The 12,771-nt window shown below is 36.5% G+C and overlaps 1 protein-coding gene across 1 annotated transcript; it reads right to left on the reverse strand.

Moving 5' to 3' along the window:
* Positions 1-102: 102 nt before the first annotated feature.
* LOC143590881 (glycine cleavage system H protein 2, mitochondrial-like) lies at positions 103-4,679 on the reverse strand. Its single transcript, XM_077071230.1, has 3 exons — positions 4,517-4,679; positions 574-833; positions 103-382 (listed from the first exon to the last, which is right to left on the reverse strand). Exons 1-3 carry the CDS (start codon positions 4,611-4,613, stop codon positions 257-259), a joined length of 483 nt encoding a protein of 160 aa, XP_076927345.1. The 5' UTR covers positions 4,614-4,679; the 3' UTR covers positions 103-256.
* Positions 4,680-12,771: the final 8,092 nt, after the last annotated feature.

Below are 12,771 nucleotides of genomic sequence, written 5' to 3' on the forward strand. Positions count from 1 at the left end.
ATTCAAGTACTAGTTGATCATATAAAAAAACAAACCGCCAAACATATAAGGGAGTTATGGCCGCCAAGAAAATCAATCAAGCAATATCAAGTTGATCACCACCAATCAATAAAAACCCATTTGAATTATAAACTTCAAGCAAAAACTGCAATTGTCAAACGCGAAAGCAAATGATCGAACGCACAAAACAAAAACAGTTTAAATCCCACATGACAAGAAGTAAAACACACGTCTCAACCGACATACATTCTTGACTCTAGTGGTTATCCTCTTCTTCACAGAACTTCGAGTACTGTTCAGAGTCCATTAACGAGTTCACCTCGTTCGTGTCACTTAGCTCCACCTTTATGATCCACCCATTCTCATACGGGCTTCCATTAACCTGTAATCGTTTCAGATAGGTAACTTTCATACTTCAGACTTTACTATACACCCTTAATATTATTCTTTAAAACTTTGATGACTGCTATACGTTTATTTTTAACAACCTTTTAATATCAGTTTTGGATATGAAAATTAACATGTTTGACCAAAAAGTCAAAACAGAACCGGTTGAACTACTGGTTAACTTACCAAGCCAGGTGAGCTAGTGAGTTCTTCATTGACTTGAACAACTTTCCCGGAAACAGGGGAATTAATATCACTAGTGGCCTTTACACTCTCCACCGCACCAAAACTGTTACCTTGAGTCACAGCGGTTCCAACCTCCGGTAACTCAACATAAACCACATCTCCTAAGTGGTCCTGAGCATGGTCCGTGATGCCAACTGTGGCAGAGTTACCGTTGACCTTGACCCATTCATGTGACTCAGCGTACTTCAAATCCTTCACCACTTAACACATCACAAAAATAACAAGTTAATATTGTTACATGAATTAGAAATGATCGATTTTGCAGTGTTTTGCAGTTCTGATTATGATTATTCAAGATTAGGGGTGGGATCCAGTACAAATAAAATTAACCTGCTAAACGTACAAATAACTAGTGTAAATATTGTTGCTCTTCAGTTTCAAACTAGAGTAATTACACTACAAAAAATAAAGAGTATTAGTAAATTAATATTTACTCTAGTTCAAAAACTGTAGAGTACTCTGGTGTTAGCATAATTGGTTAGTTATTTGTATGTTTTTCACGTTAATTGTTTGTTAGGAACAAAGCGGCGCGCGGAAGCGAAACAGCACACACATGCACAACGATAAACACACATAAACGAAAATATAAACGACACAAGAATTTAACGTGGTTCGGTCCCCGCGAGGGGACCTACGTCCACGGGCTGCAACTAGGTTTTCTTATTAGCTCAGAACCAAGATTACAATTACATGATGGGATATATATAATAAACAAGATTAGGGTTAAACATAATTAGGAGCCAAAACCGGGCCTTCTAATAAAACCGGCCCAAAGGCCTTCATAACCCAACAATCTCCCACTTGAAGGCCTTGCGATAAATTCCAGCCTGCCATCCAAGTAAATATAACAATCTCATTCATCCAGTAACTCTAGTAATCTTCAGTAATAGAAATCAACCAAGCCTCCAGTTCCAAGAACAAGCTAAAACTTCAACAAAAGAAGTTCTCCAAGCCTCCAGTTCTCTAGGAACAAACTAAGATTTCTACCAATCCACACCAGTTGCAGCGCCCCTTCCCATCAGTTACCTGAAAGGCCCATTGAAGCTCCCGAGAGCTCCAATCCGGTCATCACAGACCCAGCCATGACAAAACCCGCCAATGGCTCATCCTCAATCTTAACCGGCCCTCACTTACTCACACTACCGGCTCCAAAGACTTCCAGAGGATAATCACTCTCCAAAAATCAGCAGACTATACCAGGAGAGATTTTCACATTCGGATTTCCCAGTCTTCCGAACTCAACGTCCCTTTGGAAACAAACCTAGAACACACCGCGTGCTCCCACTGTTACCAAAACCCCGAACATGTTCAGACCTCCGAATACGCTCAAGCTAACATCACTGTGGCTCCAGGCTTCATGTCTGCAAACTGAAACCCCTTAGCTCTACCCGATTCAGCGAGCCAAGACCTTATAACTCGGAAGTTGGTTCACTTCTTCCGACGATACAGAGACCGTATCTTCCAAAAGTCTTTAACTAAAAGATTCAACAAATGCTTCATTGAAGTGAGTAACAAGAAATAAAGCAAACTAGAATCTTGAACCCAAGAGTCTTCACCGCCTTCACTGAGTCTCAATGCATCAACCCCAGATACATTCTCAAAAGCAGAATTCCAAACCTTTCGACATCGACTCTTAAAATGTCTCACCTCTACGCAACCTACCAAGTCGACTATGCCCAGCTCCCACTGTTCCTGTTATCCCAACCCATGCCACACCAACACTCCATGAGATGAACCCCACTCGTACTATCCCGGCAAATAACTTTACCCAACACGAGATTATGAACCTCTCAAATGGTGTACCACTGATCACCACCAAACAAGATATAACTTCACAATTCCAAACGAACAAGAAGTAATAATCACAGTTTCGAACCAGCTAACAGGCAAACAGTTATAACAACAGTAGAACTTTCATGAAATCAAGCGGTACCAAGGGTTCTATGACCGTACACACGATCAGTTAACTCAAACCCTAACCGAAAGATCATCCAAACGAGCAATAGTTAACATGACTTGCCACTAACCTCATTTTTTTTTTTTTCACTTATGCCGTCACCAGCACACCCGCTGGTTCCATTTTCTCCAAGTTTATCCATCACCAGTACTATATCCAAGTTCACATGACAAACCAATCAACCAAAATCCAAACCGTCAAACATTCCGATCATAACCACCTCGTCTTCAGTTATAACAATAACAAACGAGAACAAATCGAAAACAGTGAACAGACACAACAAGGGCACGGGCCTAAACTTGACGATTGTTCAACAGAACACTGCCAAATAAACCGATTTGCTCTTGCAATAACCGATAAATCAACTAACTGTAAATAAACTATATAAAGTTACCTCAGACTAATCTCTTGCAAACAAATCTGAACCCGAACCTAAATGGTCTTCACAAAACCCGGTTCCCTGAAGCCGAGCAACCTCCAAAGAAAAACCCTAAAACCCGAAACACCCGACCCGGTGCTTCACCTGCAACGCCCGAGTGAAACCTGCAACTCCAAGAAGTCCAAAACAGGAATTCTAATTGCAAAATCACCCGGAAAACCGTCCCAAACAGCCCTGAAAAACAGCCCCGAACAGCCCTGTTAACCAGAAAAACGAAGATCTCTGACAATACTGTTCACCGCCGGAATCACTGTTCACGGCCGGAAACACTGTTCATGCCGGATACTGTTCACCGCGGCACTGTAGCGGCGGTACTGTAGCAGCCCTTCTCAAACCAGCCTCTTCTACCTTTTTTTTTTTTTCGATCGATACCCGTGCAAAACCGTGTGTAAACAACGAGCCAAAGCTCTGATACCACTTGTTAGGAACAAAGCGGCGCGCGGAAGCGAAACAGCACACACATGCACAACGATAAACACACATAAACGAAAATATAAACGACACAAGAATTTAACGTGGTTCGGTCCCCGCGAGGGGACCTACGTCCACGGGCTGCAACTAGGTTTTCTTATTAGCTCAGAACCAAGATTACAATTACATGATGGGATATATATAATAAACAAGATTAGGGTTAAACATAATTAGGAGCCAAAACCGGGCCTTCTAATAAAACCGGCCCAAAGGCCTTCATAACCCAACATTGTTGATTGTATTTAATCCTGACACTTCAAGATTCTAGAGATGTAAATGAGGTGAGCCAAGCCTACCCCGAACTCGACTAAGCTTGAGCTCGGCTTGTTTTAAGTAAGAGAGCTTGAGCTCGGCACGTTTCGAGCTCTTTTTCTAAAGCTTGATCTTGGCTCGTGTTGTTTTCTCAAGCTCGGGCTCAGCTCATGTATTATTTACTATTGATTGATGTATACACGTTTTTAATTATTTTTATACATTTTGAAGAAAACCTTAAAAGAGGCAAAGCTCGGTTGTGTAGTGTGGAATTAAATATAGGATTCCAATTTCCAAAAGAGGTAAAACTTAAAAATACATAAGGCTGATGGAGCCAAAATGAGGTTCGCATACAAGGCTCGAGTCGAGCTCAATAACTAAACGAGCTTTATTTAAGGCACGGGGAGCTTTTGAGCGGCTCGGCTTGTTTGCACCGTATTGAAGAATAAAGGATTTAAGATCTGGAATTTGAAGGTGAATGGGACAATATGTGATTTGTAGCAAATGGCAATATATCTGATAATATAATATGATTCTCAAATGCAAACCAAAATATAAAATGAATTGTTATATTATATAGCGTGTTCTGTGATGATCCGACAAACTGGAAGAATCACTAATCAAGTGAATTGAATAGAAACTTATAAAACGGTTAATTAATAAGTAAATCAGATCGATCTTGAATGTAAGGAGATGAGAGATCAAGGGTTTTGTAAAATGAATAATAAAGGTGACGAAGGAAAATGGATGGATTGATTGATTACCAGAAGCAAAGGCTCTGTTGAAAGTAGAGATCTTGAGGTACGAAGCAGCCTTTGAAGCCCAGAATAATCTTCTTGTTGATGCGGCCATCGCCGCCATTGATTTGATGAATCACCAACCCAACTAATTCCTCGTTTCTCTCCTCCTCTTTTGATTACAATAATAATAATAATAATAATAGTGGGCTTTTGTGGGTGTCTCTGTGTGTGTTTTGCACTTTCTTTTTAGTTTTTTCTAAGCCCACCAACTTTTGTTTTTCTTTTTTTCCTTTTTATTATTATTTACCTTTCACCAACCACGAATATTATTATTCGGTTACTTTCAGCCTAATTAACATCGAAGAATCCTAACGAATTACATACTTGATGATTCCCGATTCGGTTTAATGCTAGTTTATTATCATGTCATTTCAAAATATTAGTGTAGATCAACGCCTAAACTCAATTTATTATGGGAAAATTCCCAAAATAAGCGTTTATGAATACGTTTTTCAGGTTTTATGTGTCATTTTCAACAAATTCTCAAAATAGGTATTATAAACTAGTCGTGACGAATAGTTTATGATTACACACGAGTAGCTTGTATAACCACTTAAAACTTGCCACATGTCCATAAACTAACCATAACGACTAGTTTCACTAATCATTTACTCGTAACGATTAAATAACCTTAAAGCCTCGTAATCAACGCCCACTAGTAAATAAGAAATCCTTTAGTCGCGATGAGTAGATTTTAAAACTTTATATCAAATTAACCACGACGATGTGTTTGTTTACCAAACACGTCGAACCGGTTAGTTTTACAAAATACTAACCAGAATGGTTAGTTTGATAGGTCAACTAGTCGTTAGGAGTAGATCTTGGTCAACGACTAGTTTACATTCACCATACGAGTATTTTATTAGTAATTAACTCGTCTCAATAAGTTTACCTGATAAACATTACGCATACGAGTAGTTTATATGTAGTTAACTCGTCGTGACTAGTTTACATTTCCAATAGGAGTATTTTATTAGTAATTAACTCGTCCTGATAAGTTTACCTGATTTACATTACCTATACGAGTAGTTTATATGTAGTTGACTCGTCGTGACTAGTTTACATTCCTGTACAAGTAGTTAATTAGTAACTAACTCGTCTTGGCTAGTTTAACGTAACAATCTACTCATCTCATTACTTATAATCTAAACTAGTCGTTATAATTTTGTTTTGAAGTTGTTGGGTTTATAAACGTCATGTTCTTGTTGTTTTGAACCTGCACATCAATAGAGGAGGAAATTGATAATATTGTAGTTTGTTACGGCGGAAAGTGGGAAGAAACAAAAGGAGCTACCGAATATGTTCCGTTTGATTGTGGACGGAAAGGCGTATCTCTATATTTGAGATTCGGTTATTGTGAGTTTATAGATTTTGTTACTAGTCGTTTTAAAATAGGTCAATTTAAAAGATTATCTTATAAGTTCTGTAATTATTCATACCAGGTGGATATACACGACGACTATGACATGACGCTTTTTCTAAAACATGTTAAAGGAAGACAGAATGAAGTCGTCTATGCCTACGTTGACAATAGAGACTTTGCAAAAGAAAGTTTGATGTCGAATGAGTTACTTACAAACGAAAATGAATCAGGGAAATTGGTGGGATTTTCAAAACAAACATAACGTTTATAAACCCAACAACTTCAAAACAACACTGTAACGACTAGTTTAGATTATAAAGTAATGAGACGAGTAGATGTTACGTTAAACTAGCCAATACGAGTTAGTTACTAATTAACTACTCGTACAGGAATGTAAACTAGTCACGACGAGTCAACTACATATAAACTACTCGTATAGGTAATGTAAATCAGGTAAACTTATCAGGACGAGTTAATTACTAATAAAATACTCGTATTGGAAATGTAAACAAGTTAAACTAGTCACGACGAGTTAACTACATATAAACTACTCGTATGCGTAATGTTTATCACGTAAACTTTTTGAGACGAGTTAATTACTAATAAAATACTCGTATGGTGAATGTAAACGAGTCGTTGACCAAGATCTACTCCTAACGACTAGTTGACCTATCAAACTAACCATTCTGGTTAGTATTTTGTAAAACTAACCGGTTCAATGTCTTTGGTAAACAAACACATCGTCGTGGTTAGTTTGATAAACTACTCGTGACTTGTAAATTTTTAAAATTTACTCTTCGCGACTAAAGGATTTCTTATTTAATCGTGGGCGTTGATTACGAGGCTTTAAAGTTATTTAAGCGTTACGAGTAGATGATTAGTAAAACTAGTCGTTCCGGTTAGTTTATGGACACGTGACAAGTTTTAACTGGTTATACAAACTACTCGTGTGTAATCATAAACTATTCGTCACGGCTAGTTTATAATACCTATTTTGGGAATTTGTTGGAAATAACACATAAAACCTGAAAAACGTATTTATGAACGCTTATTTTGGGAATTTTTCCAATTTATTATTTGTTGTCACGGGTACTTGAGAGAATAAAATATACAAAAAATGTAATTAACTATTTATATTAGATTACTTAAATCATGTGGTAATGGATGAAGCCCTTAAGAATATGTTTCACGTCAGGTGCCATTACAACATCATAGGAGCTTTTTGACGAAAATAAAATGTAGTGGATAAAACTCCTACCAATCATTACTTCATTTTTATTTTAACGGCCAACAAATATAGAATGCATAGATACTCCGTACGGGGTGACCCAATGGCTAAAGGTCACCACCAGCTGGCTCAACCCAGCCGTGCACATCCTTTAAGCGCCTCTAAGTTATCTACAATTCCTGGTGACCCAATCATTATCTTATCATTATTATTATTATTATTATAAAAAATAATGCACATGCATTTTACTGATTAACTAAATTTTATATTAAAATTAAAAAAAAAGCGACTAAAAATCTATCGTCTTCGTCTTCTCCTTCAAACTCACCTTCGTTTCCTCATCTCCTTCTTCGTCATCTCCGCTTGCTACGTTTTCTCCTTCGTCTCAAATAGGCTGAACTGACTTCTAAAATCTGTCGTTGCCGATCCTTTCCAGAAAATAAGATTGAAGTTCAAGTCTTCAAGAATATAAAATAAAGAATTGTCCAAGATCCAATCTCGTTCAAGCTCCTTGATCAAAAGAAGTACTAAATTTCAAAAAATAAAGATGAAGCAAAGAATTTGATGAAAGTTATTGGACATACTCAATCCTATAGTGAGATTATAGGGCTAATATTCTATATTATTATTAGGATTGTATATGTCTTTATATTTGTTACGTACCTCAGTACATTTATTTTGTAACTATGTTTTGTAAACTTGAAGAAATGAGAACCATATATAAGGTCACTTTATCCATTTCTTCAACCAACTTTTTCACAACACTTATCAATTCCAAGGAATTAAGAGAAACATTCTCTCTCACCCACTTCACCTTTTCTATCTTTTCTTTCTTTTTCTTATATACTAAGATCCGAGATCCGAGTGTTGTTAATGATCTCCGCTATCTAACAACACGGATTGATTCGAGTAAAATTGTTAGATCCATCCCAAAGAGGACCTACATATTTTTATATAACATATAAAAGTCTGAAACCCTTCCTCACCATTGGTTCCTAGCATTTCTTTGATCTCTCTTCATCCGACAACGGTGGTCGTCTCATGTGATCCATACAATATACTAACGTGGACCTATATTTTTCATTCATTTTGCCTACACAATATATAAGCAAACTAAGGCATACACTACATTAGATATATCTAAACCACATTAGTTATTACTATAAAAGATTTGAAAGTGTGCCTACACTACAATACATGGTTACAGGGCCATCTCTGAAAATACTAAAAAGAATTAGGGCCCGGGACATGAAAATCAAAAGGCCTAAAATACACACTAAAAAACTCTCATATAACAACAACAATAATAATAATAATCAAAACAAAAGTTCTTTTTAAATAATAATGAAAAAAATTAGCAAATTGATCCAACTAAAATACTTAAACGAATCGTAATGCTCGTTTAGCATTTTGGAAGCAAAATCCTCGACTAACTCTTTGTAATTCGTGATCTTCATAAACATATACATCTTTTTCTTTAATATTAAATCTTTGAGGTTGCTTTTGAAAAACGTATGTATTCTTCGCGATTTGTGTATTTCTTAATGTTTCTTCTATTTTTCTCTTTTTATGTTTTTGGAACCTGGACAAGTGTTTAGACTTAGAATACATAATATCTAAAAAAAATTATTAACATAACTAATTAACTATCAACTAATAAAAGTTAACATATATTAAAATTAACGAATATGAAATTATTTAACATTAAAAGTTTAAAAATAATATGAAAGTTAACACATAACTACATAAATTAACAAGTTATTAAATAACCTACTTAGTTGTTTGCCTTCCTCGAAGAGTAGTACAACGATGGTCGAACAAACAGAAGATCTCAAAGTCGCCTCGTTGGTCGGAAGTACGGTATATGGTGGTCGCCGCCCGCCGGAAAAAACAGAAGATCTCAAAGCCGCTTGTCCGAAGTCTGATGGTCGAAGGAAGAAACAAACCCTCGCCAGTAGCTACGCCGTCCAAACCCTAACTGTTCTAATTTCTACGCTATTTTGATCTTGTTAATATTAATTGGTATTATAATTTTTAATCAGGTGGGCTTTTAATAAAATGGGCCAATAATTCATACATATAATTTAAAAACCTATGGGCCCTCAAGGGAAGTGGGCCTGGGGCCTGAGCCCTCCCTGCCCTCATCCCCTTGGTCCGGGCCTACATGGTTATGTCTATGCTACATAAGATATGGTTACACTATATTAGTTGATGAAAATCAAAGAGAAAACACTTCACATTTGAGACTAAACAAACAATAATAATAAGCTATGTTTTAAAATAAATTGAGCTTAGATCAAATGGATTTTAATCGTTTAAACTTGAGATCATCATCATTATTAACTAAATTTTATATTAAAATTAAAAAAAAGCGACTAAAAATCTATCGTCTTCGTCTTCTCTTTCAAACTCACCTTCGTTTCCTCATCTCCTTCTTCGTCATCTTCGCTTGCTACGTTTTCACCTGCGTCTCAAATAGGCCGAACTGACTAAGCATGTTAGACCAAATCCGTCACAAGCGAATTATGTATATCACTTGAACACAGTTCTTATGCATTTTGCACTCTCTCCTCGATAATTGCTTGAGTTTGTTGTTGAACATTCCCTAGTATATATTGTTGACATGTTGCTATCCCATCGTCTTATAATCATATTATTCAATATGATGCACATATACATAACATCTCCTAATTTTTCCAAAGTCCATACATGAGAGGGGATTTTCACAAAATGTCAATGTTGGCGAAGAACCCCAAAACACCTCTCAATGTGCTTTCGTGAAGACTCTTGTACTTTCTCTTAAAATACTTTATTTTTATTCTATCGTGTCTCTAAACGTTTTCACAATAATCGAATATTCCAAATATATCTCATCTCCCAAATAGCATCTGTGTGGGTAGTAGTTATCATTAGCCCAAAACGATGTGTTTGGTTTGGTAACGTAGATATATTCCTCTAACATGGGTGACACCTCCAAAACCTTTATGTCGTTGGTGGACTGGGGGTTGCCAAAGTAGGCCGACCAAACCCAAAGGTCGTATGAAGCAATCGCTTGAAGTCTGGCCAATGGTACTTTTTGGTCACCACGTATGTACAGACACCGCCATGCATTTGGACAATTAGACCACTTCCAGTGCATACAATCTAATCTCGATTGTGTTGGGTAAACTATATTCCCTTTCATGCACCGAGTAAATCTGTTGTAGGTCATGTCGGTCTTCTAAGATAAACAATTAAGACATAACATATAAACATTTAAAACAAATAATAAAGAATAGGCTAAATCGTTGCCATGCGAATTGGCCGTTGGTTACCATGAGTTGTCGGTGAAACCATTGTCATGCGATTGGACGCCGACAACTACGACAGTCGTATGATCATACTAAATATATGTTGGACCTCTCCGAATGCGTTCAAATAAACAAATAAGCATATAGCAAGTTAGGCATTAAACTGATATGCACATAAGGATAATGGTTGTTAATGTGGATACTGATAATTAGAAAATACCGTGAATACGCATATGTCCCCAAAAGGTTTAAAATAAGTAAAAAGGGGAGTGAAATATTCACATTATCAATTGAGCAATGAGGTAAAGACTTGATAAGAAAATAAAGGTAGATCAAGCTCTTCGGAAAATACCGACGAAATAGCCTTATGTGATGATATATGGCAGGTTAATTAGAAATTATAATAGCCGGCCAAGACGAAGTGAAGAACACCAATCAATCAGCGATGTTAATGTAATTAAATAGAGGGGTTATGACAACGAGGGTTTAAGGGTTATGTGTGTAAGTTTAATTGTATTATGAAGCTCATTATGATACAGATTGAAGAAGAAAGTGTGTCGGCTAGTATAAATTAAGTAATACGAATTCGTTATGATCGATTTAACATAATACGAGTGTCAGTAGGCCGAAATTGGAATGTTTAACTAATATTGTGATTCAATTTCCATGTTAGTGACGAGAATTGAGGTGCAAGGTAATGAATTGGGTGTACTGGTTCGCGAATTGGGTCACAGGTATGGGTTGGACTGATGGGTAAACGAGTTAGATATTATATTCTACAGAATTTGCAATTAGGTCCTTGGAGATTAGGGTTGGGATTAATTTGAGGTTAAAGTTTAGTTTTGGTTGAAATTGAATAATCTTGAAAGTTGTTTATATATATTACATAAATGAATAATATTATTAAAATAACTAATTAAATCAATATTTTATTGATAAGATTTCTCCAACATAAAAAAAACAGGTCGGGTTAATGATAAGAATATAAATTTGAAAAATTCGAGTTGTTACAGGAAGCTCACTCTAGACGTTCGGTTAAGAGACAGAGACCTCTCTCGAGTTGAGAATCTTACCTTCACAGTGGTCAGGTACCCATCTAACTATAATATAATCATTGGAAGAACTGGAATTGCAACTTTCGATGCAGTAGTATCAACAGCCTATGGCATGATGAAATTCCCCACCACGGTAGGAATAGCCACGGTGATACCAAACAAGAAGCTTTACTCATAGCTGCCACAGAAGAATCATGGGAACTCAATGAAGACATGGAAGGTGACCTTTTTCAGGAAATAAGCATTAACCCAGCTTACCCTGAACAAACCATCAAAGTCAGCAGTAAGTTTCCTTCTCAGACCATGAGTAAGCTAATAACTTAATTACATAAAAGTAAAGACGTTTTTACATGGTGTCCAAATGACATGACAGGGGTTCCAAGAGAATATGTTGAACGTTCCTTGAACATCTCACCCACACATAAACCATTCGCTCAAAAGAAAATAAATTTGGTTGCTGAAAGAAGCTTAGCTGCCTGCAATGAGGTGATAATAATCTCTATTGACTGGTATTGACTAATAATAACCCCTATTCATTTTATCACCACCGACGATCCCAAATTTCAAAAGGTTGTTCCTCAGTGGTCCCTCGTTAACAATGACTTAACGACGTTATACTTTTTTCTGAATTTCAACCTAATTATTTAGGGCTTTTGACAGAAGGAGAATACAAATCGATTGTTGTAACACTTAATTCAAAACGGTGATACAAACGACTTGCATTTTGCTTCAATTCGTGTGTTTAAACTTTCAGTTAGCAAAAATCAAGTCGTTTGTTAGTGTTCATCGATAACGTATTCAAGCTCCATGGGCGTCATAGCTGGATAGTATCTGACCGATTGAGACCCTATACTTATGAGTGCTTTTTGGAAAGAACTTTTAGCATTACAGGGCATTGCGGCGAATTTATCAATGAATTAGCACCCCATTCAGATGGTCAGGCAGAGGTGGTATACCTGTGTTTAGAGGTAGGGCCGGCCTATAGGGGTGGCGGGGTGGTCGACAGCCACAGGCCAGACACCCCGTTACGCCCGAATTTTTTTTAATATTATATTTATTTTTATTAAAAACAATATGTATATTTAATGTTTAAACCTAATTACATGACCACTAGCTTGGTCTAGTGGCAAATGGGTATTACTCTCAAACAAAATATTATGAGTTCATGTCTCATTTTAGACATGTTTAATTATGCTTTTATACAAAAAAAATTTACACAACCCAAATTATAACTAGGTAAACCTATATAAAAATTTAATTATTTAAACCAACAAAATACTCCT

This window comes from Bidens hawaiensis, unplaced genomic scaffold (assembly GCF_021521415.1).
Source record: "Bidens hawaiensis isolate Kalapana, Puna unplaced genomic scaffold, B.hawaiensis_p1.1 tig00039030_1, whole genome shotgun sequence".
Lineage (NCBI taxonomy): Eukaryota > Viridiplantae > Streptophyta > Magnoliopsida > Asterales > Asteraceae > Bidens > Bidens hawaiensis.

Coding starts and splice junctions, on each gene's coding strand:
- LOC143590881 (XM_077071230.1), bottom strand. CDS start 4,613: ATGGCGGCGATGGCCGCATCAACAAGAAGATTATTCTGGGCTTCAAAG. Junction 834..4,516: donor CAACAGAGCCTTTGCTTCTG/GTAATCAATCAA, acceptor TGATGTGTTAAG/TGGTGAAGGATTTGAAGTAC. Junction 383..573: donor TCACTAGCTCACCTGGCTTG/GTAAGTTAACCA, acceptor AAACGATTACAG/GTTAATGGAAGCCCGTATGA.